This window comes from Cucurbita moschata, unplaced genomic scaffold (genome assembly GCF_002738365.1).
Source record: "Cucurbita moschata cultivar Rifu unplaced genomic scaffold, Cmos_1.0 Cmo_Scf00049, whole genome shotgun sequence".
NCBI classification, from domain to species: Eukaryota; Viridiplantae; Streptophyta; class Magnoliopsida; order Cucurbitales; family Cucurbitaceae; genus Cucurbita; species Cucurbita moschata.
This window is the reverse complement of record NW_019268565.1, coordinates 1,455,590-1,483,220: the sequence shown is the minus strand read 5'-3', so window position 1 is coordinate 1,483,220 and position 27,631 is coordinate 1,455,590. Positions and strand designations below refer to the sequence as shown.

The 27,631-nt window shown below is 37.8% G+C and overlaps 4 protein-coding genes across 4 annotated transcripts; 2 read left to right on the top strand and 2 right to left on the bottom strand.

The window, feature by feature from the left end:
- Positions 1-144: 144 nt before the first annotated feature.
- LOC111435504 lies at positions 145-1,005 on the bottom strand. The gene has a single exon (XM_023072887.1). The coding sequence runs from the start codon at positions 1,003-1,005 to the stop codon at positions 145-147; it is 861 nt and encodes a 286-aa protein (XP_022928655.1).
- Positions 1,006-1,320: 315 nt separating this feature from the next.
- On the top strand, positions 1,321-3,424 carry LOC111435458 (protein WHAT'S THIS FACTOR 1 homolog). The gene is made up of 2 exons (XM_023072832.1): positions 1,321-2,709; positions 2,855-3,424. The coding sequence occupies exon 1, from the start codon at positions 1,349-1,351 to the stop codon at positions 2,621-2,623; it is 1,275 nt and encodes a 424-aa protein (XP_022928600.1). The 5' UTR covers positions 1,321-1,348; the 3' UTR covers positions 2,624-2,709; positions 2,855-3,424.
- A 3,201-nt stretch (positions 3,425-6,625) lies between these two features.
- LOC111435459 (lipid phosphate phosphatase delta-like) lies at positions 6,626-12,690 on the top strand. Its single transcript, XM_023072833.1, has 8 exons — positions 6,626-7,060; positions 7,137-7,232; positions 7,310-7,384; positions 7,477-7,607; positions 9,710-9,813; positions 9,896-10,024; positions 11,859-11,974; positions 12,081-12,690. The coding sequence occupies exons 1-8, from the start codon at positions 6,899-6,901 to the stop codon at positions 12,486-12,488; spliced, it is 1,221 nt and encodes a 406-aa protein (XP_022928601.1). The 5' UTR covers positions 6,626-6,898; the 3' UTR covers positions 12,489-12,690.
- A 3,791-nt stretch (positions 12,691-16,481) lies between these two features.
- Positions 16,482-22,876, bottom strand: LOC111435461 (serine/threonine-protein phosphatase PP2A-4 catalytic subunit-like). Its single transcript, XM_023072835.1, has 11 exons — positions 22,598-22,876; positions 21,614-21,670; positions 20,948-21,031; positions 20,296-20,367; positions 20,070-20,141; positions 19,703-19,743; positions 18,667-18,733; positions 17,533-17,724; positions 17,323-17,412; positions 17,112-17,219; positions 16,482-16,982 (listed from the first exon to the last, which is right to left on the bottom strand). The coding sequence occupies exons 1-11, from the start codon at positions 22,688-22,690 to the stop codon at positions 16,917-16,919; spliced, it is 942 nt and encodes a 313-aa protein (XP_022928603.1). The 5' UTR covers positions 22,691-22,876; the 3' UTR covers positions 16,482-16,916.
- Positions 22,877-27,631: the final 4,755 nt, after the last annotated feature.

Below are 27,631 nucleotides of genomic sequence, written 5' to 3'. Positions count from 1 at the left end.
GAGCCAAGCACGGCGGTGCGATGACGGAGGCTCGAGAGAGCTTAGTGGTGAAAATTTAATGGTGAAAAGTTAATGGTAAAAATTAAAGGATAAAAATGGAGAAATGAATGTTATTATTATGATTATTAATAGAGTAAAAAAAGATTATTGTTCTAATTTTGCTCTGCACAAAGGGCAGGAATTAGTGAGTTGAAGCCACTTGAGAATACAGGATTTATGGAAGACGTGACCGCAGGGGAGTCGCCTCACCTCCGTTTCACCACCGAGCTCATCGCAACAAACGCTGCAATCTCTCGCCTCCTCCGGCCGAAACCCATCAAATTCCTCCCTCATCAGCCTCTCCATCACCGACGCCGGCGCCGGTTCTTGTTTCGGAGGCATTTCCAGGTCCAGGTCCAGGTCCAGGTCCACCCAGATCGTTTGGACTAAATCGAGATAGACGATAATGTGGAAGTTCCGATCGAGGTCGCCGGCGGCCAATTCGAGGGCGAATGTGGCGATGTCATCGAAAATGGCGTGGGAGGAGGCGGTGGAGATGTTGAAGGTAGAGAGAAATTGAAGGACCAAGAAGTGGGAAAGGAACGGCGGGTGTTGAAGGTCTCGGAGAAACAGAGGTAAGAGAGCATCGGAGATTAGGGTTTGGGGGGTTTGTTGGAGGAGTTGGTTGGAGGATCGAGAGACGAATTGGTTGGAATAGGCTAATCGGAGCTCGGCGTATTGCATGGGTTGGGCGTCGGTGGCTACGCCGGTGGTGTTGCGGGGGTGGGTGTGGATGCAATACTGGAGAGACAGAGTGTTGGGGTCAGACATGGCGGATGGCGGATGGCGGTGAGGAACAGAGTTTGGGATTGATTTTATAAGGGAAGAAGATGGGTTTAGTTTTGGAAAATATTTGGAATTGACCGTTGGGTTACCGATTTGGAAAATAAATTTCTTCCACTTCCAAACTGCTTCCATGGCTGTGGTGTTTATGGAAAATTTCTTCCACTTCCAAGCTGCTTCCATGGCTGTGGTGTTTATGGAAAATGTCTCCGCCTCTATTTCCCGCCCACCTGCTCCACCGGTCACCACTTTTCTTTTTTCAATTAAAAAAAAAAACAAAAATTAAATTTGAAACATCTATTTATTTTCATTATTTATTCGACTTTTCGTTTTAACAAAAATAAAATATTAATAAATTAAACATTTATTTATTTATTATTTTAAACCTTTAATTTAATTTTAATATATATTTTAAAGTATTATTCTACCAATAATTATGAAATTAAATAAAATTAAAATAAACCATTTAAAACGAAGAGCTTCTCTGTCGAGCTCGAGCATTCGTTCGCAAATTCCGGATTTCGAAATGAAGAGCTTCTTCTTTTCAACCCTAATTCTTCCGTCGCCTTACCTGAGCCCTAATCCTTTTCTGCACCTTCAATGCCGTCGAATTGCGAAGGTTCGCCTCAAATGGGTCAAGAATCGGAGTCTCGATCACATCATCGACACGGAGACCGATTTGAAGGCCGCTTCCCTCCTCAAGGACGCCATTAACCGCTCTTCCACTGGCTTCATTACTGCTAAATCCATCGCCGATTGCCCAAAGCTGCTCGGCCTCACCATCCCTGTTCTTCGATTCATCCGGAGGTATCCAACTCTCTTTCACGAATTTCCTCATTCTCGTTACGCTAATTTGCCTTGCTTTCGTTTGACGGATACCGCGCTGCTTTTAGATCAGCAACAGAGTAGTATTCACCAAATTCATGAGAGCGACACTGTCGAAAGGCTTTGTAGAGTGCTTATGATGATGAAAAATAGGGCTATTCCTCTTCAGTCGTTGCGTCCTTTAGAATGGGATCTAGGTCTTCCATGTGGTTTTGAGAGGTCCTTGATTCCCAAGTATCCGGATCATTTTCGATTAGTGAAGGCCTCGAATGGGGATTGGTGTCTGCGGCTTATGGAATGGCGCGAGGAATTTGCAGTTTCAGCCTTGCAAAGGAGCAATGAGAGCTCTGAACTGGGAGATGCGTATAGGCAATTCAAGAGGGGGCGTACCACATTGGCCTTTCCTATGAGTTTTCCGAGGGGATATGGGGCACAAAAGAAGGTAAAAGCTTGGATGGAAGAGTTTCAGAAGTTACCTTACATTTCTCCATATGAGAGTTGCAGGCAAATTGACCCCAACAGTGATCTCATGGAGAAACGAGTTGTTGGGGTTCTTCATGAGCTTTTGAGTCTCACTCTTCACAAGAAAACTAAAAGAAACTACTTGAGAAGCTTGAGAGAGGAATTGAATCTTCCCCATAAGTTCACTCGAATCTTCACCCGTTATCCCGGAATCTTCTATCTGTCTTTGAAGTGTAAGACCACGACTGTTTCTCTTAGGGAAGGGTATCAGCGAGGAAAGCTAGTGAACCCACATCCTCTGACACGTCTAAGGGAAAAGTTTTATCATGTCATGAAGACTGGTCTGTTTTACCGGGGGAAAGGTGCTGCATTGATAGAAAAGGAGGGCATTCTGCTTAATAATACAGCCGAGGAGACGGTGGAGAATGGTTTGGATGTTGAATCAGATGAGACGGGTGATGATGAATGCTTAGAGGACGAGAACTCGCAGGCAGAGGATTCAGATTCAGATTAATGGAGTCTGATAAGTGGATCCTCCCTTCGCTAGTTGCCAAAAGAGAGGGACAAAAATCAAGCCTCCTATGCGTATATATGCGAAATGTGAGTTTACCCTTTTCCTAGTTATTCCTTCATTAGTTTCGTTCATCACTTGTCTTGGAGGAACTTAAAGTATTGGGAAATTAGGGAGCAATTGATTTGATTGCGATTTAGACGGATTGAGTGATATCTTTTGTTTTGCTTGCAGTTTTATTGGCTGTTAACTCCATTCGAGGGATCAACATTGTCCCATGCAAAGCAATGCTTTATAGTTTATGCGATTAAGACATGAGCTATAGAGGAAAGAAATGGTTTGTGGTGACAGAGATTTGGAAAGATGGGACTATCCGCTTTCCCGACCCAGGAAAAGAAATGCCGAAGCTTTGCTATGTAAGAAACAGCTTCATTTCCATACTAAATGACGTTCGAACTCAAAACTTGATCCAGCAAAAGGTTGAAGAGGACATGGCTGGTAAAGAACTTATATATTTGCTTCTTTAGTTACATAATTTATGACCTTCCTTTGTTTCTGTTATACATGCATTGAAGGCTGAAAATAGTCGTTTGGGCACTTCTCCTCTAGAAGGTTAGACAATGAGAGTCATTTTGTTGGCGTTTCTCTGTTAGTAATCATATCTGGAATTTTATTTGTTAGGTTGTAGACTATGAACAATATTGAGACAAGCTAAGCTATGCATGATTTTCATGGTGCTTGTGTTGTAAAGCTTATCAAGCTTACATTTATAAATCTCATTCGCCTCAGCCTTTTCGGGTTAAACTGAAGTGTGTTGTCTCTGTTGCATGCATTTAGTGATATGAACCAAGACATTAATCATGTAAGATAAACTTCAAGGAAGATGCGAAGAAAATGTTGTTCAAATTATCACACTATGTGGGGCCATTCATGTCACATTAAATAAGAATCAAACTTCATTTATTCTTAAATGTTTACAAATTTTGGGTAGAGTTATGGTGTTTCTTTATTGTATTTAAGGTTAGTGGTTAATTATGGTCATAAAGTACGAAGGTTACCATTCATGAAATGCCTCATGGAATATCAAGAATTTTCATTTTGTGGTTATATAAAGTCATGTATGTTGTGTTTGTGATGTAGACTTGGAAAATGCATGTATGTTGTGTTTGTGATGTAGACTTGGAAAATGCAGTAAAAATAGCTTTTATGATTTCTTCTCTACAATTTTATGTGGTTTATATTGCATATTTAGAATCATTCAAGCTTGACATTTGCTCGTGGAGTGAATCTAATCTCAAACAAGTGTTCTTGACTTGAGATATTTGATCAACACGGTAATTCGAATTTTATTTTCCCTTGGAGTGAAATCAAATTGATTTTTGGGTTTTTAGCATTTGTGAAGTAGGAGTTGACATATCCAAGCTCTTACGAGGGGTTTTAAATAGGTATTCCTTATCATTTAGTGTACGAGGGTTTTTAGATTCAACTGACTAGGTATTCCTTATCATTTAGTTTACTCATGATAGACCAATTCATATATTTGATTGAACGGTAACCTTTTGTACTATAAAATAGAAGCAGAATATATATATATATATATATAAGAGGTAGGTTTGTTAGGATGATACTCCAAATGGGAATTTATTGAGGTTCTTCGTGGATTGGATAGGATAGAATACTAATGGTAAAACGAAGTGGTTTTTCCACCCTAGAAGGGGCATTGTAGATCTATACCAAAATTTTAGAAAACGAAGGATCAAGCCGAGCGTTAGGGCAAATAGGCTCGATCAAAATTTTAGAGATTTGAATTTTTTAGAACTCAAAAAATTAGTTTTTTTTTTTAAATCTTGGAGTCATATAATTGTTGCCATAGAAGAAGCATAAATGAAAATCATGTTTATGGGTTTGTTTGAATCATAGATTTTATCTATTATGTCATGGGTATAAATTAATTAATTTCTGGCGTGTATTATATATTAAACATTATTATTTGTATTTGTTTTACCAAAATAAATCATAATTAAATAATTACATTTAAAATGTTAATATAATATTAATAATTGTTTAATATGTTTAATTAATTTAAATTTATGTCTTTGCTATAATAGTATATGTTTTATAACTTTTATTGATAAAATTTTAATTAATTAATTAATTAGTAAGAAAATAAATTAATGTAATCATAAATTAAACTTAGTATTATTTAATCTATAGCTTAATTAATTAATCAGTTCAAATAAAAATAAGTAAATGTTTTTACATTAAATTACTAACATTGACAATAAGAAATTTAATTCAATTATTGAAAGATAATTAAATAAGCATAAATTAATATAAAATAAAATTTCTATTAAATAGTTGCTATATTTTGCCTTCCTGTTTGAAACTAGGTATTAAATTTTAGATAGGAATTAGACCTAAAACTAGTGTGTTTGAAATTTGAAATAAGGACTAAGTCACGCATCATAATAAGCATAAATATAGAAAATAGGAAAATGTTAGTCAAAATATCCTGTGATCGATAACGACTCCTAAAAAAAATGCCGACACTTGGTTGGAAGCAGAAAATGCACACCTTTAGAAGGATATCATTCATTGGTAGCAATTTAACTCGAGCCAAAAGCAAGATACACGATCCAAGCTTATAAAATGAATAGATGATTGGATTGAGAACCTTATAAAATGAATAGATGATTGGATTGAGAACCTGGTTTAGAGTGCAAATTCTAGATACATATAATTAATTAACTACTAACTTAGTAAATTAATTACCCAACAAAATTATATTTAATATTCTTTTCAGATAAATAAGATTTAGGATATGACTGGGAGGACAGTGTAAACAAATTGGAGGCATTAGAGTCCTGTTCGAACCTGTGTTTATTTGAGTTAAAACTTTATGTTTCCGGTTTTGAACTTGTTTAAGGTTGTATTTACTTTTACGTTAGTTACGTTACTTTATTGTAAATATATGAAAATTATGATTTTTTTTAAACTCATATTAAAATATAAACGTTTTCTATTAAAATTAATCTGTGTCAATAATAACATCGAGTCTCATTTACTAACGAGCAAACATTACAAGTTTATTTTTAATATATTATAAATTTATTTTATTTACGTATTGTTAAATTCATATTTATATTTTTTAATCTAATTTTTTTAAAAAAATTATTTTACCTCGATGAAAGGGTTGAAATTAAATTCTAATTTTTGCCCTTTTTTCAACTTACCATTTTCTCATAATCACCGAATAACTTCTACAATTTTAAGTCATCTAAATTTCTAAACGTTAACATGGTTGCTCTCTCGAATATCTCAATTTCTAAATTGTTGCCTGAAAATAGAGAATTGAGCTGGTTGGATGAAAGTCGTGTGGGTTGATTTAAGGAATGATCATGGGTTGGGTTTATAATCAAGGAATACTATCTTCATTGGTACGAGGTCTTTTGGGTAAGCCCAAAGCAAAACCATGAGAGCTTATACTCATAGCGGACAATATCATACCATTGTGGAGAGTCGCTTCATTTAACATAGTATCAGAGCCATGCCCTAAACTTAGCTATGCCAATACAAATGTCGAACAAAGGACTCCAAAAGAAAAAGGAATCAGAGGCGCTCCTTGAAGGCATGGTAAAAAATTACTTTGTTCGAGGGGAGGTGTTGGATGAAAGCCCCACCTCGACTAATTTAGGGAATGATCATGGGTTTATAATCAAGGAATACTATCTTCATTGGGCCAAGACCTTTTGGGCCGCTCAAAGTGGACAGAGGAGGTGTTGGATGAAAGTCTCACATTGACATTGGGCCGAGACCTTGAAAGTCCCACGTCGGCTAACTATCTTCATTGGTACGTGGGTCCAAACTACCCGATTCGAACAAGATTCCCAAGAGTTTTAATTGTCAGTTTTGTAAACTGATTAATTACTTAAGCCGGCAATAAAAATCTCCTCGACTCAAAATTTTTGTTAATCATTGATGAACTATCAATGACGTTCTCAAATTTGTTCCATTCTTCAAATCTTTCCCTTTCATGGAACGATGCTCTCCGCTTGCTGGCACCAAAAGCTACCAGTCAAAATCCCAACGAAGCCTAACCGAAACCCACACCCCACTGCCCTCAAAGATGAGCTGAATGTCTCATTCCTTTCTTCCCCTTTTCGAATTCAGGCGGATTAATCAATTTTACACCAATCCAACCCTACATTCTGTTTCGGCCTTTGATTTCTCTTCGATCCCTCTCGTTTTGGAGGGAGGAAGAAGATCAAAGAAGGACAAATGGAAAGCGTAGCCGTCTGGCAAACGGTGGGTTTATGTGGGTTACTCTCGTGGATTGGTTTAGCTTCCTACATTAACCTAACTCACAAGCTTCGATCCTTGCTGCGACCTTGGGTGGCTCGACATGTTGTTGCAGGCGCTCCTCTTGTTCTTCGAATTCAGGTTTGTGATTTGTTGAAACTGATTATGCTTGTGGTTCATGTTTGGATTCGTTGTTTAAGGGTTTGTGGGTTTGCAGAGATATCAGAATTCGTTCTTCGATGCCCTGTTTTCTGGGTTGTCTTGCATTGTTTCTGTGTCGTTCTACACTGCTTTTCTTCCGCTGTTGTTCTGGGTATGCTTTGAATCTCTCTCTAATCGTTTATCCTTCACTTTTTTGTTCATTGGCTTACTTTTTGTGTGAAATTGTAGAGTGGACATGGGAAATTGGCTCGGCAGATGACTCTTTTGATGGCGTTTTGTGATTACTTGGGGAATTCCATTAAGGTTACTAGCCTTGTTCTTTTTGATTTTTCATGAATTTAAGGTTCTTATCCTCTTCTATCAAACATGTGGAGGTTTTTGTGTGTACTTTGTAGGATGTGGTATCAGCTCCTAGACCCAGTTGCCCACCTGTTAGGAGAATTACTGCCACCAAAGGTGAGGAAGAAAACGCCATGGAATATGGATTGCCCTCTTCTCACACGCTAAATACAGTTTGTTTATCTGGGTATGTGGTTCCTTTCCCTTCATGGTTCATATGCTTGCTGTTTCCGTTTTGGTATCATATTGCTTTGTGAGATTGTACATTGGTTGGGGAGGAGAACGAAACCTTCTTTATAAGGGTGTGGAAACCTCTCCCTAGTTGACATGTTTTGAAACCTTGAGGGGAAGCCTAGAAGGGAAAGTCCAAAGAGGACAACATCGGCTAGCGGTGGACTTGGGCTGTTACAAATGGTATCAGAGCCAAACACCGGGCGATGTACCAGCGAGGAGGCTGAGCCCTGAAGGGGGGTGGACACGAGACGGTGTGCTAGCAAGGACGTTGGGTCTCAAAGGGGGTGGATTGGGGGGTCCCACATCGATTGGAGAAGGGAATGAGGATCAGCGAGGACGCTGGACCCTGAAGGGGGAGGATTGTAAGATCCCACGTCGATTGGGGAGGAGAACAAAACATTCTTTATAAGGGTGTGGAAACCTCTCTCTAGCAGACACGTTTTAAAACCTTGAGGGAAAGCCCAAAGGGGAAAGTCCAAAGAGGACAATATCTGCTAGCAGTGGGCTTGGGTTGTTACAACTTGGGGGTACTTTTTTTTACTTCTCTCAGGGTGCGGTTGCGGTTCATTCTAGGATGTGATTTTTGGCAAAAATCTTTGTTTGTAACGGGTTACGAGACTCGAGCCTCAACTTAGATTTTCTCTTCAATTGGCAAAAATCATAGTGTGGATGATTTGGATGGAAGGGGTCTCTTTCTCTTCAATTGAACACAGTTTGGTTAGCTAGGATGCTCCCAAACGTGCTTTAAATGTGAGAATAGTGATATGCATATTTGCAAGCATTGAGAAGTATCGGGACACGAGAAAAAGACAGATAAAACAAAAGGTGCTTGAGCTCCATTGAATCCATTTTCTGAAGGACTCACTACAAGGTTGGAGTGTAGTGTTTGGAGTGTGATATCCCACCTCAGTTGTAGAGGGGAACAAAGCATTCTTCATAAGGGAATGGAAATTTCTCCTAGCAGACACGTTTTACAACCTTCACGGGAAGACTAGAAAGGAAAGCCTAAAGAGGACAATATCTGCTGGCAGTGAGCTTGGGCTGTTACAAATGGTATCAGTGCTAGACACTGGGCGGTGTGCCAGCGTCCTCGCTGAACTCCGAAGGAGGGTGGATTGTGAGATCCCACATTAATTGAAGAAGGAAATGAGTACCAACGAGGATGTTGGACCGTAAAGGGGGGTGAATTGTGAGATCCCATATCAGTTGGAGAGGGGAACACAACATTCTTTATAAGGGTGTGGAAACCTCTCCCTAGCAGATGCGTTTTAAAACCTTGACACGAAGCTCGGAAGGGAAAATCCAAAGAGGACAATATCTGCTAGAAGTGGGTTTGGGCTATTACATGGGACTTTTTGAAGAAGTTCTCATCTCAACCTTATCTTTAGAATCAACAAGTAAAAAGTCTAACCTTCATATGAACTTCAACTTTGCAAATATGCTCAAATGTTGGAGCAAGTAATTCAATTATGTGAAGTGACTCGAGTTCCAAGAAAACTTGAAAGTCAAAAGCGAACGAGGAACGATCTCAGATACTAGACCCTTTTAACATGAAAGTTTGCATTGGTTGCAAAACTTATCAATATTATAACATCCAAGCCCACCGCTAGTAAATATTGTCCGCTTTGGCCTATTAAGTATCGTCGTCAGCCTCACAGTTTTAAAATGCGTCTACTAGGGAGAGGTTTCCACACCCATATAAGGAATGTTTCTTTCCCATCTCCAACCGATGTGGGATCTCACAATCCACCCCCCCTTGGGCGCCCAACGTCCTTGCTGGCACACCAACCAATGTCTAGCTATGATACCATTTGTAACCGCCCAAGCCCACTGCTAGTAGATATTGTCCGCTTTGTTCCGTTACGTATTGCCGTCAAACTCACGGTTTTAAAACGCATTTATGAGAGAGGTTATGTTGGACCGAAAAGTTCCAGCAGCTCATTTTTCTTTGATTCATGTTTAGGATTGCCATAAAATTTGATTCTACAATGTATTGCCTCTTTTCAGCCTATATTATTGTCTTGACAGCTATTTTCCATGAATATAATCGTGCAGATACCTCTTGTATTATATCCTATCTTACGCTGAAGATATACATACCTCCTACCAGTTCGCAGGATTTGCCCTTGTCTGTCTTCTTGTAGGCCTCATTGGCTTGGGTAAGCCTTTGAGTAAAAACTTATGAATTTTATACCTTTCTTGGTCTCCTTTTCTGATATGAAAGTTTTCATTCTATGGCAGGGAGAATATACCTGGGCATGCATAGCCCAATTGATGTCATTTTTGGTCTTGTTTTCGGCCTGATGATTCTCTTCTTTTGGTTGAATGTTCATGAATACGTCGACAGCTTCATTACCTCGGGCCAAAATGGTATCGTCACTTTTTCACACTTTTTTCGCTATCTTTTCTCGAGTTAAGTTTAGGTTATGTGCGGTATTTTTGGGAGATTGTTCTTCTTCTGAGAAGTAGTATTTGTTATTTTCAATGAATAAGATGCATATTCAATGAAAAAAAGGAATTCAAAACAACAAATTCGCACGAATTAGAAAAGGGTTTTCACAATATTTGTCACAAACAATATGTCGATTGTAATAGCTCAAGCTCACCACTAACGGATGTTGTCCTATTTGAAGTTTCCCTTTTGGGTTTCCTCTCAAGGTTTTTAAAACGCGTCTGCTAGGACGAGGTTTCCACAACCTTATAAGGAATGTTTCGTTCCCCTCTCCTTAGTAGACACGTTTTAAAACATTGAGGGGAAGCCCAAAAGGGAAAGTCCAGAGAGGACAATATTTGTTAACGGTGGGCTTAGGCTATTATAAATGGTATCAGAGTTAGTCACCAAGCGGTGTGCCAGCGAGGACGTTAGGCTCCTAAAGGGATTGATTGTGAGATTTCACTTCGGTTGAAGAGGGGAACGAAGTATTCATTGTAAGGGTGTGAAAACCTCTCCATATAGCAGTGAGCTTGAGCAGTTACAATTAATCAACGATGTTGAGTTTATATCAGATTCGAAATTAGACACTGTTGCTGAAGCTTATAATATGTCCCGGTAATATGTCCTCAAGTGACTATGAACCAATAGTTATCGTTAGGAATCACGAACCTCCCAATGGTATAATATTGTCCACTTTAAGCATAATCTCTCGTGACTTTGCTTTTGGTTTCCCCAAAAGGCTTCATACTAATGGAGATAGTGTTTCATAGTTATAAACCCATGATCTTCCTCTTAATTAGCTAACGTGGGATTACTCCTTTCAATAATCCTCAACAATCCTCCCTTCGAACAAAGTACACCGTAGAGCCTCTCTTGAAGCCTATATAGCCTTCGAACAACCTCCTCTTATTCGAGGCTTGACTCCTTTCTCTGGAGCCCTCGCACATAATACACCATTTGTTCGACACTTAGTCACTTTTGACTACACCTTCGAGCCTCACAACTTCTTTGTTCGATATTCAAGGATTCTATAGACATAGCTTAGTTAAGGGTATGGCTCTAATACCATGTTGGGAATCATGAACCTCCACAATGGTATGATATTGTCTACTTTGAGCATAACCTCTCATGGCTTTGCATTTTCCCAAAAGGTCGATAGTGTTTCTTACTTATAAACCCATGATCTTCCTCTTAATTAGCTAACGTGGGATTACTCCTTTCAATAATCCCCAACAATCCTCCCTTCGAACAAAGTACACCGTAGAGCCTCTCCTGAAGCCTATATAGCCTTCGAACAACCTCCTCTTACTCGAGGCTCGACTCCTTTCTCTGGAGCCCTCGCACATAATACACCATTTGTTCGACACTTAAGTCACTTTTGACTACATCTTCGAGCCTCACAACTTCTTTGTTCGATATTCAAGGATTCTATAGACATAGCTTAGTTAAGGGTATGACTCTAATACCATGTTAGGAATCACGAACATCCACAATGGTATGATATTGTCTACTTTGAGCATAACCTCTCATGGTTTTGCGTTTTTTTCTAAAAGGTCTCGTACCAATAGAGATAGTCTTTTTTGCTTATAAACTCATGATCTTCCTCCTAATTAGCCAACGTGAGATTATTCCTTTCAATATTCCTCAACAGGTATTAGGTGTAATCCACCATCCCTGTTCGGGGACGTTAAAATATTACTAATGGATCATGTTCTGCTGTTTTTTTTTTTTTTTGGTAATCTGTTTGTTGAATTCCATATCTGGGTGCAGTTACATATTTCTGGGGTGTCTTAAGCATTCTATTGCTCTTTGCTTATCCTACTCCTGAGTTTCCTACTCCAAGCTATGAATTCCACACAGCTTTTGATGGCGTTGCGTTTGGAATTGTAAGCAACATTTTCTTTCAAAGTGCAGTAATTATGATATAATTGATGAATGTTCTTTAGATGTTTGGTTAAATCCTTCAAATATATGAGAGATTCTGTCCTACAGATATCAGGGGTACAGCAAACATACCATCAGTTTCACCATGAGGCCGTTGCGCGTATCTTTACACCGCAACTCCCGTTTGCGACGTTTGTTGGTCGGATGCTTGTCGGTTTACCGACCATATTAACGGTGAAGTTTTGTAGCAAAGCTTTGGCTAAATGGATCCTTCCCATTGTTTCAAACACCTTGGGTATGTCCATAACATCAACCAGCTATATCCCAATGCTAAAATCATCCTCAATTGGTAAGGTGGATGCGAGCAAACAACGTGGTCCTCTGCATAAGCTGTTCTTCTTCTCGAGCCAGGACTCGTTTGACGTCGACACGGGTATTAGGTTCGTTCAATATGCTGGCCTTGCTTGGTCTGTTGTTGATCTTGTTCCTTCTCTTTTCTCTTATCTGAACTTGTGATTTGTAAGCTACAATCAGTTCATCACGTTTAACCCAATTGAATCCTGAGTTCTCTGTAGATCAGATGTCCTTGTGTTGTGGGCATTATTTTGTAAATGAGGCCATTTTTATGGCCTTAATTGCCGACTATTATACGAGAAACTAACTCCGGAAATGGGTTGTATACTGAGAAATTGAGGAAAAGATAATTCCTTTACGAGCATTAGTGAGTTAATCAGATCTCATATCGGTTGTAGAGGAGAATGAAACATTTCTTATAAGAGTATGGAAACTTCTCCCCAGTGGAGAAGACAAATTTTAAAATTGTGAGGCTGACGACGATACGTAACCGAGCCAAAGCGGTCAAAATCTCTGTTGGTGAGGTTGGGTTATTACAAATGGTATCAGAGCCGGATACTGGGTGGTCAAAATGAGGACATTGGGTCTCTAAGGGGTGAATTGTGAGATCCCATATTGATTGGAGAGAAGTACGGGTGTGGAAACTTCTCCCTAGTAGGCGCATTTTAAAATTGTGAGGTTGGTATGTAACAGACTAAAACGGACAATATTTGCTATCGGTAAGATTAGGCTGTTACATTAACCTTCTCAAACAGCAATTACGCATGAACCAACTAACAATTAACGACCATCGTTTCTACCTAGCAAATGCATGCAATATCTTCTCTTCAACTACATCGTGACCCGTAAGAAATTGTCCAGTCTTACTCGAGTTGGTCCATTGCTTCCTTCCATGGGGTGAAGGAAGATTTTTAAAGTTGGGTTATTTGTATATTCGTTACCTTTTGTACAATGTCAATCATTTTTTAGTTGAAAGAAGTAATTTTCCTCTTGTTTGCTTGTGATGACGTTCCTGTTCCAATATGTTTGTTGGTCATCGTTTTCGACATCTCCTCTTCCGTCATGTCCCTTGTGCCGTTGAATGGTGGTGGTTTTGGGACGATGTACTCTTGAGAACTCAATTGGACATTATCATCCTTCTCCTCGAAAGTGTTTGATGTCATCTCTATAGGATTCCTGTACCGAGTTATTTGGCCTGATGCTTTTCAAACACGATAGTCAAGTTATACTAATGAGGAAATGCTTTATTCCACGTGCCTTTCGCATTTGAATAATCCTACATGTTAGAAATGAAATATTAGTATAAACTCTTTGATCTAGCTGAATTCGCTATAGGTTTGTTTGAGCAACTTATGAATTGTTGTGTACTGTTTCTTGACACTTCCTCCTAACCTTGTCGTTTATAGTCAGTCCCTTTAAGAATGCAAACCCGGTAACTTCTCTTCTATCAATCGTTGTAGGTACCCGAGCTTGAACATCTCATTGTCCATTCTTCGCCCCTTCCCCATCCACAAAGGCCACGACGGACTCCATAAGCTTTGCATCTTCTATCTTCGTCTTCATGTGTTCTTTGTTTTTATCGGCACCTTTCATTACGTTGCATGCATAAATATATCTTAATAATGATAAGTTCAGAATTTAAAGATTTTAGGTCGCATATTGTACTAGAAAGGTACGAATTTTGACTTGTAATAATACTTCGGAAATATAAACATTATAATTCTCAATTAAAGAAAAAAAAATACAAATCCTCATAAAACAAGAGAAGCGAGTATTATCTCCATTGGTTCCATTCGTTGGAAGTTTTGATGAAGCGAGTATTATCTCCACCTATGACACTGAAGGCTCGGTGTTAACCTGGAATTTTAAGAAAATAAATAAATATTAAAAAAAAAAGATTTTGGAAAGCAAAATGACACACAAGTTGGAGAAGATGACCATTCAGTTAACGTTTAGTTTCTTGGCCATTCATTTTTTTTAACGAATTTGAAGCTTCTTAGAGTCTGCTCTACAGAGCCATTTGCACTAGTTTTATTCTTTTGATTTAATTTAGGACATATCGAGGAATTTTGGAGAATTTGAAATTCTTGAAAATCCGAACCAAGCTTGAAAAGTTGACAAATAAGTAACCACATGGAGCAATTGTTAAGAAATACTTTAGGAGCCGATTAGGACTATGGACAAATGATTAGAAACCATGTTTAGAAGCCTAAGTTAAGCCCTTAAATCTAGTTTTGAATTCCACAAAAACATTGAGTTGAACGGGTATCTTGTAGGGACTATTAGGGCGCAACCCTATTGTATACTGGTTAAGAGGGGATTAGGGTCTACTTGATACAAAGATTTCAACTATCACCCATAAATAGAAAAAAAGTAGAGTTTATTGTTTTCGTCGAAAAAGGCGATGCAACAATTAGTTTACTGATATGAGGAACAGGCAGTTGGTGCTTGACATCATTATGGTGAACCTTCTGATTAAAGCTCAACAGGCAGTCATGTGTGCAATACCGTTACTACTTTAAGAGCGAAGGGCTTCTCCATACTGGTAAAATATAACCTAGGCCCTTTCCATGGGCCATAATGACTTGCAGCACAATGACTTGCAGCACAATTAGCATGAGGTTGATGATGGACCTAAGAAAATGTAAAGTATAGAGCCTGTCACAGGGACCACGTATCTCAGAGCTCTTCATAAAGGCCACGAACTTCATAGCCCATCGTAAGGGTCATGTATCTTAGAGCCCTTCACAAGAGTCACGAATGTCATAGCCCATCGTAAGGGTCATGTATCTTAGAGCCCTTCACAAGAGCAACGAATCTCAAAGCCCACCCTGAGGGTTATGTATCTTAGAGTCCTTCATAAGGGTCATGTATTTCAAAGCCCATCATAAGGGTCATGTATCTTAGAGCCCGACATACGGGTCTCGTACTTCAAAGCTCGTTACAAGAGCTAGGTAAACTAGAGCTTACCATAGAACCTTATAAGTATACACTCCTAGAGTAGAAGTGTATAGAGTTGTATGCATAAGTCTTATAGGGCAAAAATAGACTAGAGATAACTTAATGGTTAAGGATTATAGTTGAGTGTATGACTCGTGATTCGAGGTATCAAAAATCAGGATGTTACATTGAGTCCACTTCCTCCCCTTCGTCCAAGGTTGTGTTTGGATCCATTTTTCTAGTGATAAGGTTGTGATTGAGGCAACATGTTATTATTTCTCTAGGCTCGAACTAATTAGAGGGACATTTTTCGAACAATGATTCACCTCCCTTTTAGTACATCGAATGTGTCCATTCCTTTATGCACTAATTGGTGCACTCCTCGCTCCACGCCTTCGACATAGGTGGTATCTCTCCTTTAAATCCACCTTTAAATGGTGCCAGCAATCCTTTAAATCCACCTTTAAATGGTGCCTACAATCCTTCGACATATGATACCCAACATCACATAATAGATCACATTAACATATGATACCCAACATCACATAATAGATCACATATAATGTGGCAGTAGTAGTTGATTTATACATGATTTATACAGTTACGTGCATTTTGTCATTTAATATTAACAATGGTTAAATGTTTTATACCCTTAGGAACTTTGCCAAATGTTTGGAAGTTTCGTTATTCAATCATTTTCTTTCTTGTTGCTATATATCTCGTTCATACACATCTTCTCTTTGTTTCTTGAGCCTATAGTGAGTGAAAAGATCAAATCTTTGATGATTCCATCATACATGATTGAGTTGCGAAAACTTCTGGATAGGTATCCCACACCTGAATTGAATTCTTTCTAGTTAAAGAATCTTTTTCTAGTTGCTCTAGAACAATTAGGAGATTCTCTAGAAGAAATACGAGATTCTGCTTCTAGTGAACACATTAGGTCGTGATATGGAATCTATACTACATTAAGGACAAAGTTGAAATGCCTAGAAACCGTCTCATCGAACCTTGAAATTTATCTATAAACGACTTGATTCTTAACATCATGAGTTGCTACTGCATAACAACCCCTTCATCAGTATCAATACATTGGGTTAATATTAAGCGTCTATTGTCCCAAGCATACTATACACAATAATGTAAAACATCTTCCATCCATTCTCGTACTAACAACAAGAGTCATCATTGTGAATCAGACAGAAGAAACTCATCTGCGTAAAAATACGATTCATACTGAAACTTCTTGAAACAAAAAGTAAGAATTCCAATAACTTCAATAGTTTTTTTTTTTTTTTTTTCCCAAACACAACAGGAACTAGTATACGAACTAACTTACACCTAGTAGATGAAAAAACACCAGCACTATAACTTACCACAACAGATGTAACAAAATTAAACTACCTTGAAATATTATGGAGCAAGTGGTGGCCGCAAATGGCCGAAGGGGCGAAAGAAAGTTGAATAACTTTGTATCTCGAGGATGTCTTGATCTTCAAATACAAATCAGAAGGTTTTCTATATAAAAAAGTTTTAGTTCGCAGGCAAAACCACCAATGCATGGCAGCATAAGTCACAGGATCTCTCTGACTACAACGATGCACAAACCATTATGGTATACAGGGGAAGGATTCAACTTAGCTGGCTGCTTCATAAGAAGTAGTCTGGCGTTCTACGCGTGACGTCGGGTTCTCCTCTTCTGGGTGCTGGCTCAAACTGATAGAGAAAAACCATGCAGGGAATAGAGATAATCAATCAGCTATGGATAGTTATACTATTGCAGGAAATAAAGCAAAGATGAGCATTGTTTGTGCGCTGATCGTTGTGCAAGTTTGAGAAAGAGACCTGGATAAATGTATGACTCCTGCAGTCATCGACTTCTAAAATTGAAGCCATGTTCCCACAGCGATAACAATAGTTAGGAGCACTGAAAATAGTAACCACCTTTTGTTCCTGTTCAAACAAAAGAGTCATCATACCAGAAACTTTTAAATCCATAAAACAAGATTAGAATAAGAGATCTATAGGTTGAGAAAATATTAAACAAACATATTACATGAGCCCAGTTAAATCCATCCATGACCAGTTGATGAGCTCTAGCTATCAACTTTAAATTATTCATGTGATTGAATTGTTCAGATATGTCCTGCGAAGTAGGATATGAAACGTCAGATTGAAAACCCCTTAATTTTTCATTCTATATCAGCATAAGAATCAAAGGGCAAGTGTGAAATAACAAAAACCTTGATGCACGGTTCGAAATTACCTGGCCAAATGTATACCCAGCACCCCGAGGTGAAATGCCCCAGCCACATCTGTCATCTGGATCAGACCATAATAAGTCACACATTGGACCTTCATGCGGAACCTCTTGAACACGGTCAAAGTTTCGAATGTTATCAAGGGTTTCAATGGATGGGGACAGCCCACCATGCAGGCAAAATATTTCAGATTCAACCTGAAAGGAAAAACAAAAGCCAACAGATAAAACAATTGCGTCAATACAATTTCCTTTAGGAGAAAAGGTTTTTTGCTTGGTATTAATCAATAAGAGGCTGTCTGATAATAATTGTCAGTTTTCTGCTATTAATAGTTTGTTAAGAAGTTGCTTGATAATAAATCAATAAGAGGCTGCTTGATAATAATCAATAAGAGGTTGTGCCTGATGATAATTTTTTCTAGTATAAAAATTAATGTTAAGAGGCTGCTTGATAATAATCAATAAGAAGCTGCCTGATAATAATTTTGTCAGTTTTCTGCTATTAAAAGTTATCTTAGATTACTAATAATGTGTTTGTTTTATGATCCAATTACTAAAGTGCTTGTAATATTGTAACGAAAATTTTAAAACTAAATGGCTATAGCACAAGTATTTTTCAAAAGGAAACATAACATAGCAATTTATTTTTAAAAAAATGGATGACACGGTCATTCCAAAACGAATCAACCCACCAAAAATAAACCATAATAAAGGAAAAAATATAAATATAAAAAGAGTTCCAGACGTTGAGGATGAGAAACAGACACCAAAAAGGAGGTTAAACCTAACCGCAGTCTACACCTCCCCAAAGATTCTCCTATTTCCCACGAAGCCAAGTGTTCCACAAAAAGGCAAGGAAACACCACCTCCACTAATATCAAGCGCAACATTTATACCAGCCAAAGCACATGGAAGATCACCCAAAAAGAAATCCCAAATCAAAGACGCAAAATTCTCCATAGCATATGATCTAACAGGCTCACTGTAAACTAAATTTATTTCATATTATGTCCTTCAATCACATAAAATATACAATGTATGAAAGGCACCCAAAAAAACAAGGCATGATATGTTGGTTCGAGGTAAATTGTTTAATAAAAGCAATCATTAACAATGATGCTGAAAAAGAAGATCACTAACCAAAGCAGTCAAAGGAAAATAATCAAAAAGATCTGTAAACGTCTTCCATACATTAGCATTGCCATACCTACAAGTACAAAGAAAAAGACATCACGCCAAACATAATCTCAAATCACATATTGGAATTAAACTTTACCAACAAACTGTGATAAAATAAAGATTTTACCATCAATAGATAACAAAATGAAGTAATATAATCATTTACCAAAGAAAAAACATATAACAATGAATCTTTTCATCATTTGCAAAGAACGCTTTTATGCAGTGAATTGCCATATGATGCCCCATCAAAGACGCTTCCTAAAATTTTCCATCTTTTTGGAGTTAGTCACTCCTCAGATTACCACAAATAACTTGGTGCATTTGGTTTGTGATCTGAAAACATAAATTTCAAAACCAGAGATTTAAAGAAAACAGAGTTGTATGTGAGGAGGTGCTCCTAAGTTCACCTTTCTGGGAGAACAAACTTTCGTGCCATGCTATTCATTAGATTCTTTATTGGGTTGGAGAGGTAGTCTGACAAAGTCCCAGAGGTGGTGAGATTTATTGTCTCCTTGTGGGCATCAGGTAACTATGTCTTTTTGTAATTATGATTTTAGTTTGATGTCGGATTGGAGTCTCTTATTGTAGGCTGTATTTTGGGACTCCCTTATGTTAAACTTATTTTTGTATGCCCCTGTATATTCTTTATTACCAACTACTTAATAAACATGTAAAAAACACTTCCAAATGGTCATAGAATTTGTAAATATTATATTAAACATATTTTAATTAAACAAAATCCAAATTGCATACCAAACCAAGTCCATTGTTTCAACCTAGTTATTGTACATGGTTACCAGATTCATCGATCTAAGACATCGTTAGTTTCATACATTGCACCCAGTGTTTTGTCATTGATTTCTTTGATCCAACGCTAATAAATTTCAGCACAAGAATTAAACATCAGTGGATATACTAACGCTACACTCACATATTGATCATACAGATCATCCCCCAAAATTCAAGACAGAGAAAGAGAGACAGAAAAACTCACTTCCTTAAACATTCGTCATAAAAGCCATAAACCTGAGTGATCTGAGAACCAAAAAGGAGAGAAGATGAAATTAAATGAAACAAATCCCCAAAACAAGACACGATGAAGTGCAAAAAGAAGTACAATTACGCACAGCCACTATTCATTCTAGAATGAACTCATGAAGTAGTCAAATGGTAGAAAACTTCAAAGCAGAAAGCAGCTAGATTATTTTTGCTCTACCTCGCTCCACTCCCAATCCCAACTTTCTGGATGAAGCATCAATTTAAAATTACAGTATTGGCGCTTGGGAAAAAAAAGAAGGAAACTGTGTGCATCGTTTGTTCAAACATGCATCCTGAACCCAAATATAGTGTAAAAATCATACCTGACGACTCTCATGATTCCCTCGTAGAATGGTAATTCGGTGAGGATAACGAACCTTCAGAGCCACTAATAACTGGAGTATGGTAGACAACCATAAATATTAGCTCAAATATATCATCCAGCCAAAATCTACAAGTCTTACATTATGCATGATTGGTATGTAGTATATGGATGCCTTGACAGAATGATGAATAGGAAAATCAAATAAATTGGTATCATGCACTTACCGTGACAGTTTCAACAGAATAATATCCCCGGTCCACATAATCTCCCATAAACAGATAATTGGTGTCCGGACACTGTCACAATATTACGTAAGTATAGATTCAAACCTGATGCAGAGGACGCTCAAAAGAAATCAACTCACAAAACATCATCTATAAGTAGAAAAGTAAGAATAATTTTGAAGGGCAATCTATTTTCCTTTTCACCCTTATTTTCACAAAAAAAGAAAACATTATTAGTTCGACGTTTAAATTAGTTCCTAAACTTCAATTATAGTTCCTAAATATGTTCTATTTTAGTCCCTCAATTTTCAAATGCATTGGTTTAGCCCAGGCCCAGGTAACCATTTGAAGTTAAACCATTGATTGTGTCAAGTAATCATGGAAGAAAGAAGTATCCTTCTGCCAGAGTAGGTCAAAACACTCCTTTGGAACTCTAAATTTATTAGAAATGTGTAACCTTTTCAATCAAGTGGATGACATTCTTAGGTTTTTGTTCAAGTAAGCTACTTTTCACAATGTTTTCTTTTTGAAGCTTCCCTTGTCTCTCAGGACAGTGACATATATATTATCTTCACTCCTTTTTTCAGCAGGGCAAAAAAAAAGTTCTTTCTTGAAATAAAATTAATGAATATTCATATAGCATAACTTGTACCTTCCCTCCAATTTGGAAAAGTTCTGCAAGGTCATGAAATTGCCCGTGAATATCTCCGCATATTGTTACTGGACTCTTCACAGGCTGAGTGAGGACAAAAAGAAAAAAAGAAAAAAATTCCATGTAACATGTATAAAGAAGCACAAGAAGTCTGATATAGCAATCATGAAAAATAAATAATTATGTGCTACTCCTGCAATTTAAAATTGAAAGGAAATTTGAAATGCTAGTTTTTTACTATAAGCTCAACTCCAATTCATTTATTTTCAGATTAAAAAGAGTTGTATTAATAATAAGCATAATAAAAGGGAGGGGGAACTGCCTGTCCTCCCTGACCAAATGGTCGCAATATTTTGAACCAAACGAAGTTTGGTTCTCAATAAAATGAAGAATAGATAGCACAATATCTTGCTCCACATGAATCGGTTATGAATTTACATTCCAACATCTTAAAACTGAAACGATAAGAAAGAATGACGATGATCAATCACAAGCATGCACAATATAATTGTAATAAACAATAGAGACAGAACTTGTTAACATGAAGAACCTCTAATCTCAAGATGTATATCTTCCACTAGTCAAAGAACCCAAAATCAAGAGATATTCCCAAAATAAAAACTTAGATGGGTCAAATAAAAAGGTCTGAAGGCACAAATATAATACCTGTACATTGCTCTCTTCCATTAGAACCTCTTTGGCTTTGTCACACAATGCCCTAACCTATATAAACAAAGGAATCATGTTACTTTTACTTCAAAGTGTGTCATAGAGTCAAACTCACCCAACTTAGGCATAGCAGAAGGTACAAAACTATGCAAAAGTCAGTCAAAAGCTCATAGGTCGAACAAAAGGATCGCAACATCCTGTGGACCTATACCAGCTATGGCATCCCTTTAGAACTCCCTTCATCATCAATTTTGTAATTACACCGTGCAATTATTCTCGCCTAGGGGAGCGACTTTTTATAATCTTCTACGATTTGTTAAGGATTTCATATCCTCCTATATAATGTACTATCTAGAGAGTAACAAATGGAATTTTCATTCCAAGAATAAGAAGGAAATAATGAAATAAAGGCAATACAGATATCAGGATTCATGAGGGGCTCATAAACACAGCAGAAACTCGTTTCTAAATGAAATTGAAAGATACAAGAGTAAGAAAATAATGCTGTTCGTTGCCCTTCCAGATCCCCATGTTGAAAGTGGCATTACACCGATCTGAAAAAAGTGCTGCTTCAAGGTTCAAACACAGCGAAATCAACAACTCCATTTTTCATTTCAACAACATAAACCAGCAATTTACGGTAACAAGATCCACTCACACTATTCTACCTAAATCATTCCTGAGAACCCACAAAACAGTAAACAAAAAAAATTCCCATCCAATCAAACAGCCGTCTCCCAGTTTTCCATTTTCCATCCACAAGATTCAATCACCACCTTCTACTAAAGGCACCCAATCAAATAGGCAAGTTAAGATCGCCCGCCCAATAAATTACAATCAGAAAAAATGGGAGAGATAGAACCATAGATTCAACATTCAAAGGCTCCCATCTTCCACAAATTCTTTTAGGTCAAGAAACAAGAATCACCCGAATCGGAGCCACACGGAAACTAAACAAAAAGATGAATCGAAAAACAGAACCTGTTGCTCGGAGAGCGGCTTGCACTGCATGAGCTGCGAGATCTGCTCGTCGAGGCTGCTATTGGCCTCGGACAACATCGAATCGGTGCCCATACCTGCACCCGATTGAGGCGGCCAAGGTCTGAAGGTTCAGAGAGAAGGCCCGGGCGGAGCGTGAGACTCCACTGCGGCGGAGGGCAGTGGACAGAGAGAGGAGAAGAGGATTGAAGGGAGAGAGGGAGAGATGGGGATGCGCGTGAAAGAGAGAGCGAGTGGGGAATTGAGATTGAATTATAGAAACCAGCAAATGCCGATGTGTGAGTGAATGGTGATGGATTATTGGATTGAGTGGAGGGAATTAAATTATTAAAAAAAAAAAAATTATTATTAAAATTAAAACTAAATCTAAAGGTAATTGATTTTATTCCGCTGTGGGAGCTTCCATGGGAGCTCAGATGTTGATGACCAACAAGGACACACCACGTCATTACTCTTGATCACACACCTAAGTCTCGGTTAAGAACGATCTATGTTTCACACGGCACATAATTCCATGAATAGTTTGTAACATTTTTTATAAAAGTATAGAAACCTCCCCCGGCGGACGCATTTTAAAACTGTGAGGCTAACGATGATATGTAATAGGCCAAAACGGATAATATCTACTAACACTAGGTTTGGACTGTTACAAATGGTATTAGAGCCAGACACCGAACGGTTTGCTAGCGAGGACGTTGGGCCCTTAAGGGTCGATTGTGAGATCCTACATCGGTTGGAGAGGGGAACAAAACATTTCTTCTAAGGGTGTAGAGACCTCTTCTTAACATGCGCGTTTTAAAATAGCAATGCTGACAACGATATATAACGAGTTAAAATGGTCAATATCAGTTAGTAAAATTTAATTGTTACAAAAAGTATATTTAAAAATTCTTCAACCTTCCTACTTTGGACCTAAATGGATGTATCGGGTCAAGAATTATTTATCTTTTTACACATATATATATATAAATAAAAAGTAAAATAATAAATTAAATTAATACTCAAATTAGCGCATTTAATCACTATCATAGAAATAAAGGACAGACTAAACTGTTACTATATCAACGTTTAGAAATGAAAAGTGACTTTTAACCAAAGAAAAAAAATATTGGGTTAAATTGTAAATTTTGTAAATTTAATCTCTATCGTTTTTAAAATGTTCTTATTAAGAATTATTTATGAGCGTTTTATCAAACATATAAATAAACTTTAACTTTTAAACCATAAAAACTAAATTCTATGTTTCTGTATCAAAAAAAAAAAAAAAATTGAATATGAATGACTCCTGTTAACTCGGTTCCTGGACCTTAATCATCCTATAGGAGAGATGGCTGAGTGGTAAGCCTTGAACAATCAAACCAATTAGGATCGATTTGCTAAACATTCGACGATGCGAGATGAACTACTAAAAAGAAGAAAGAAGGGTGATAGAGAGAGGTGGAAGAAAGACACCCTCTCATGCATTACCAGACGGAGCCAGAGCACTTAACATAAATTTGAGCAGAAAAAACATGAATTAGTTACATTGCTTCGAAACATTGTGCTGTCTAACTTGCGTAGAAAGTAGACTGCATGGTACCAATAACAAAGCAGAAACGAAGGTCACAACGTTAACAGTTCGAGCATCCGATCGCTTACCTACAGGTATCGACCATGTAAGATCTGTCTCAGAATCTTCAGGTTCTAGCTTAAATATGCAGCTCCTATTGTGTGGATTTTCGTGTATGCTACACTGCAAAAACAAGTCGGGAGCCAAACATCTAGGACATTAACATGACAAGAATACATAACCATATAGCTGTTTAAAATGTATATTATTTTTTATTATATCCTATATTCAAAGTAGATTGTAACGTCTCAAGCCCATCGCTAGCAGATATTGTCCTTTTTCAGGTTTCCCTTAAGATTTTTAAAACACGTCTGTTAGGGAGAGGTTTTCACACTCTTATAAACAATGTCTCGTTCTCCTCCCCAACCAATGTGGGATCTCACAATGCACCTCTCCTTTAGTGCCCAGAATCCTCGCTGACACTCGTTCCCTACTCCAATCGATGTGAGACTCCCAATCAACCCCTTTTGGAGCCCACTATCCTTGCTGGCACACCGCCTCGTGTCCACCCCCTTCGAGACTTACCTCCTCTCTTAGCAGATATTGTTTTCTTTGGGTTTCCCTTTCAGGCTTTCCCTCAAGGTTTTCAAAATGCGTCCGTGGGTCAGCAAAAACACCCAATGATAGTTGTTCAATGATAATAAACTTAGAGTGGTGCGGGAGAACCTGAGACGTGGATGTTTCAATGTCAAACTTGATGGTCGATGAAAGTTGACGGTGAGAACCTTCACCCTTTAGCTTCAATAGAATTGAGGGACTTAGCAGCATAGTATTTAGATCCTATGGTAGAACTTCGAATATGTTTACAAAGTTGTAATGGTCCAAGAGGTGAACTTTGCATATGTTTACAAAGTTGTAACGGTCCAAGCCCACCTCTAGCAGATATTGTCCTCTTTAGGCTTTCCCTTTCGAACTTTCCCTCAAGGTTATAAAGGGTGTTTTGTTCTTGTTGAGAATGAGAAATAGAAATGGAATTGGGATCGAAAGTATGATATTCATTCATGCTTAGCACCGTTTAAATAGGATACAAACTATCAACTAATACCTAAAAATAGAAATGGGATCGAATATGATATTCATTCATGTTTAGCACGTTTAAATAGGATACAAACTATCGACTAATACCTAAAAAATAGAAAAAATATATAACTAACTAAATCTAATAAATAAATAAAATATACTGTTAATCAAATCTAAGATAAAATATACTACTAATAACTTCCAAAAATATCTCAGATATACTCTAATTAATTATTAAAATATATCTCCAAAATATCATATTACTCCCTCAAGTTGGAGAGTGTATGTCAATCACACCCAACTTGTCATTCAAAAAGTCAAACTGATGTCTTCCCAAAGCTTTAGTAAAAACATCTGCCAACTGCATTTTGGTCGAAACATAACACGGTTTGATGATTCCAGCTTGTAGCTTTTCTCGAACTATATGACAATCTATTTCAATGTGTTTCGTACGCTCGTAAAAAACTGGATTGGCTGCTATATGTAATGCTGCTTGATTATCACAATATAATAATGCGGGTTCGAATAGTGGAACATTCAAGTCTTGGAGAATGTATCTTAGCCAAGTTAACTCTAAACAAGTATTTGCCATAGCTCGATACTCAGCTTCTGCTGATGATCTGGACACATTAGTCTGCTTTTTAGACTTCCAAAAAATAATTGAATTTTCGAGGAAAATGCAGAACCCAGAAATAGACCGTTTGAAAGTTCGATAACTGCCCCAGTCAGAATCGCAATATGCTTGTAATCTTAAATTGTTTTCAGATGGCAGTAGGAGTCCTTGACCAGGAGTGCCTTTGATGTACCTTAGAACTTGAAGAGCTGCCTCCCAATGTGGTTTTCTTGGTTCATGCATAAATTGGCTAAGCATACAAACTGAATAAGCTATGTCAGGCTTAGTGACGGTCAAATATATTAATCTGCCAATCAACCGTCTGTATTTACTTGGATCATTCAACTTCTCTTCAGTTAAAGAAAGTTTCAGATTTTGCTCCATAGGAAATTCGTCTGGACGTGCTCCTGTAAGACCTGTGTCTTGAAGGATGTCTAGAGCATACTTCCTTTGAGACATAAAAATTCCTTTTCTAGATCGAGAAAATTCAATGCCTAGAAAATATTTCAAATTTCCTAAATCATAAAAAATTTATGGAGTAAACTAGTCTTGAGATATTGAATTTCTTTGAGATCATTGTCTGTCAACAAAATATCATCAACATAGATTAGAACTGCAGTGAAAGAAGTACCTTTACTCTTAGTAAATAAAGAGTAATCTGCTTTGGACTGAATGTAGCCTGCATTTTGTATAGTTGTAGAAAATATGGAGAACCAATTGCGAGAAGCCTGTTTTAATCCATAAAGAGATTTATGGAGCCGACTACTGTATTCTCCCCCTATTGGCGAAGACCTGGTGGTAAAAACATATAAACTTCCTCGTCTAGTCTAGATTTCCATGGAGAAAGGCATTTTGAACATCCAACTGATGGGTGAACCATTTTCGAGCAGCAGCAACAGTGAGTAAGCAACGAAGTGTAGTAAGTTTCGCTGTAGGGGAAAATGTTTCTGTGTAATCAATACCTTCAACCTGAGTGTATCCCTTTGCTACAAGTCGAGCTTTATAATGTTCAACAGAACCATCAGAGTTGTATTTAATTTTGTACACCCAACGACAACCAATAGCTTTATGACCAGGTGGTAGAGGAACGAGAGACCATGTATGATTACGTTCCAAAGCTGCAATTTCATCATTCATAGCCTACTGCCATAACGGGTCGCCAACTGCCTCGTCATAGGTTTTAGGTTCTGTCTTGGATGTAATAAGAGCTAGAAAAGCACATTGCGTAGGAGAAAAACGAGAGAATGAAAGGTAATGATGAAGGAGATACCTAGTGCCAGTGCCGGGACTTGAGCTAGAGGTTAAATGATTGGCTCCAGAAGACATCTCATAATCTTTATGCCAAGTTGGAGGCTGTTTAGTATGAGTAGAACGTCGGAGTGGAGTTGATGTATCAGGTGAGATAGGATTGGAATTAGTGGGCGAATCTGGAGAAGGTGGAGGAGACGACAAAGTAGTAGGTGAAGGGATAGGAGGTGAAGGAGGAATAGGAGGTGAAGGAATAGAAGGTGGAGGATGGATGTTTGAGTAGGATGGATCATGAAGTGGTACAACATGAGTCGAGGGAGCTAATGTCAAAGTTTGTGAAGCTGATGAAAAAGGAAAATCATCTTCACAAAATTTAACATCACGGCTGATAAAGAATTTGTGAGATTGCATGTCATACAACTTATAACCTTTATGACCACAAGGATATCCTACGAAAACACAAGGAATTGCCCGAGGTTCAAATTTTTGCTTAGGATGTACTATAGTTGCATAACATTTACAACCA

Coding starts and splice junctions, on each gene's coding strand:
- LOC111435504 (XM_023072887.1), bottom strand. CDS start 1,005: ATGGAAGCAGCTTGGAAGTGGAAGAAATTTTCCATAAACACCACAGCC.
- LOC111435458 (XM_023072832.1), top strand. CDS start 1,349: ATGAAGAGCTTCTTCTTTTCAACCCTAATTCTTCCGTCGCCTTACCTG.
- LOC111435459 (XM_023072833.1), top strand. CDS start 6,899: ATGGAAAGCGTAGCCGTCTGGCAAACGGTGGGTTTATGTGGGTTACTC. Junction 7,233..7,309: donor TTCTTCCGCTGTTGTTCTGG/GTATGCTTTGAA, acceptor GTGAAATTGTAG/AGTGGACATGGGAAATTGGC. Junction 9,814..9,895: donor TGTAGGCCTCATTGGCTTGG/GTAAGCCTTTGA, acceptor ATTCTATGGCAG/GGAGAATATACCTGGGCATG.
- LOC111435461 (XM_023072835.1), bottom strand. CDS start 22,690: ATGGGCACCGATTCGATGTTGTCCGAGGCCAATAGCAGCCTCGACGAG. Junction 21,671..22,597: donor AGCCGCTCTCCGAGCAACAG/GTTCTGTTTTTC, acceptor TTGTTTATATAG/GTTAGGGCATTGTGTGACAA. Junction 17,413..17,532: donor CTGGGTATACATTTGGCCAG/GTAATTTCGAAC, acceptor CCTACTTCGCAG/GACATATCTGAACAATTCAA.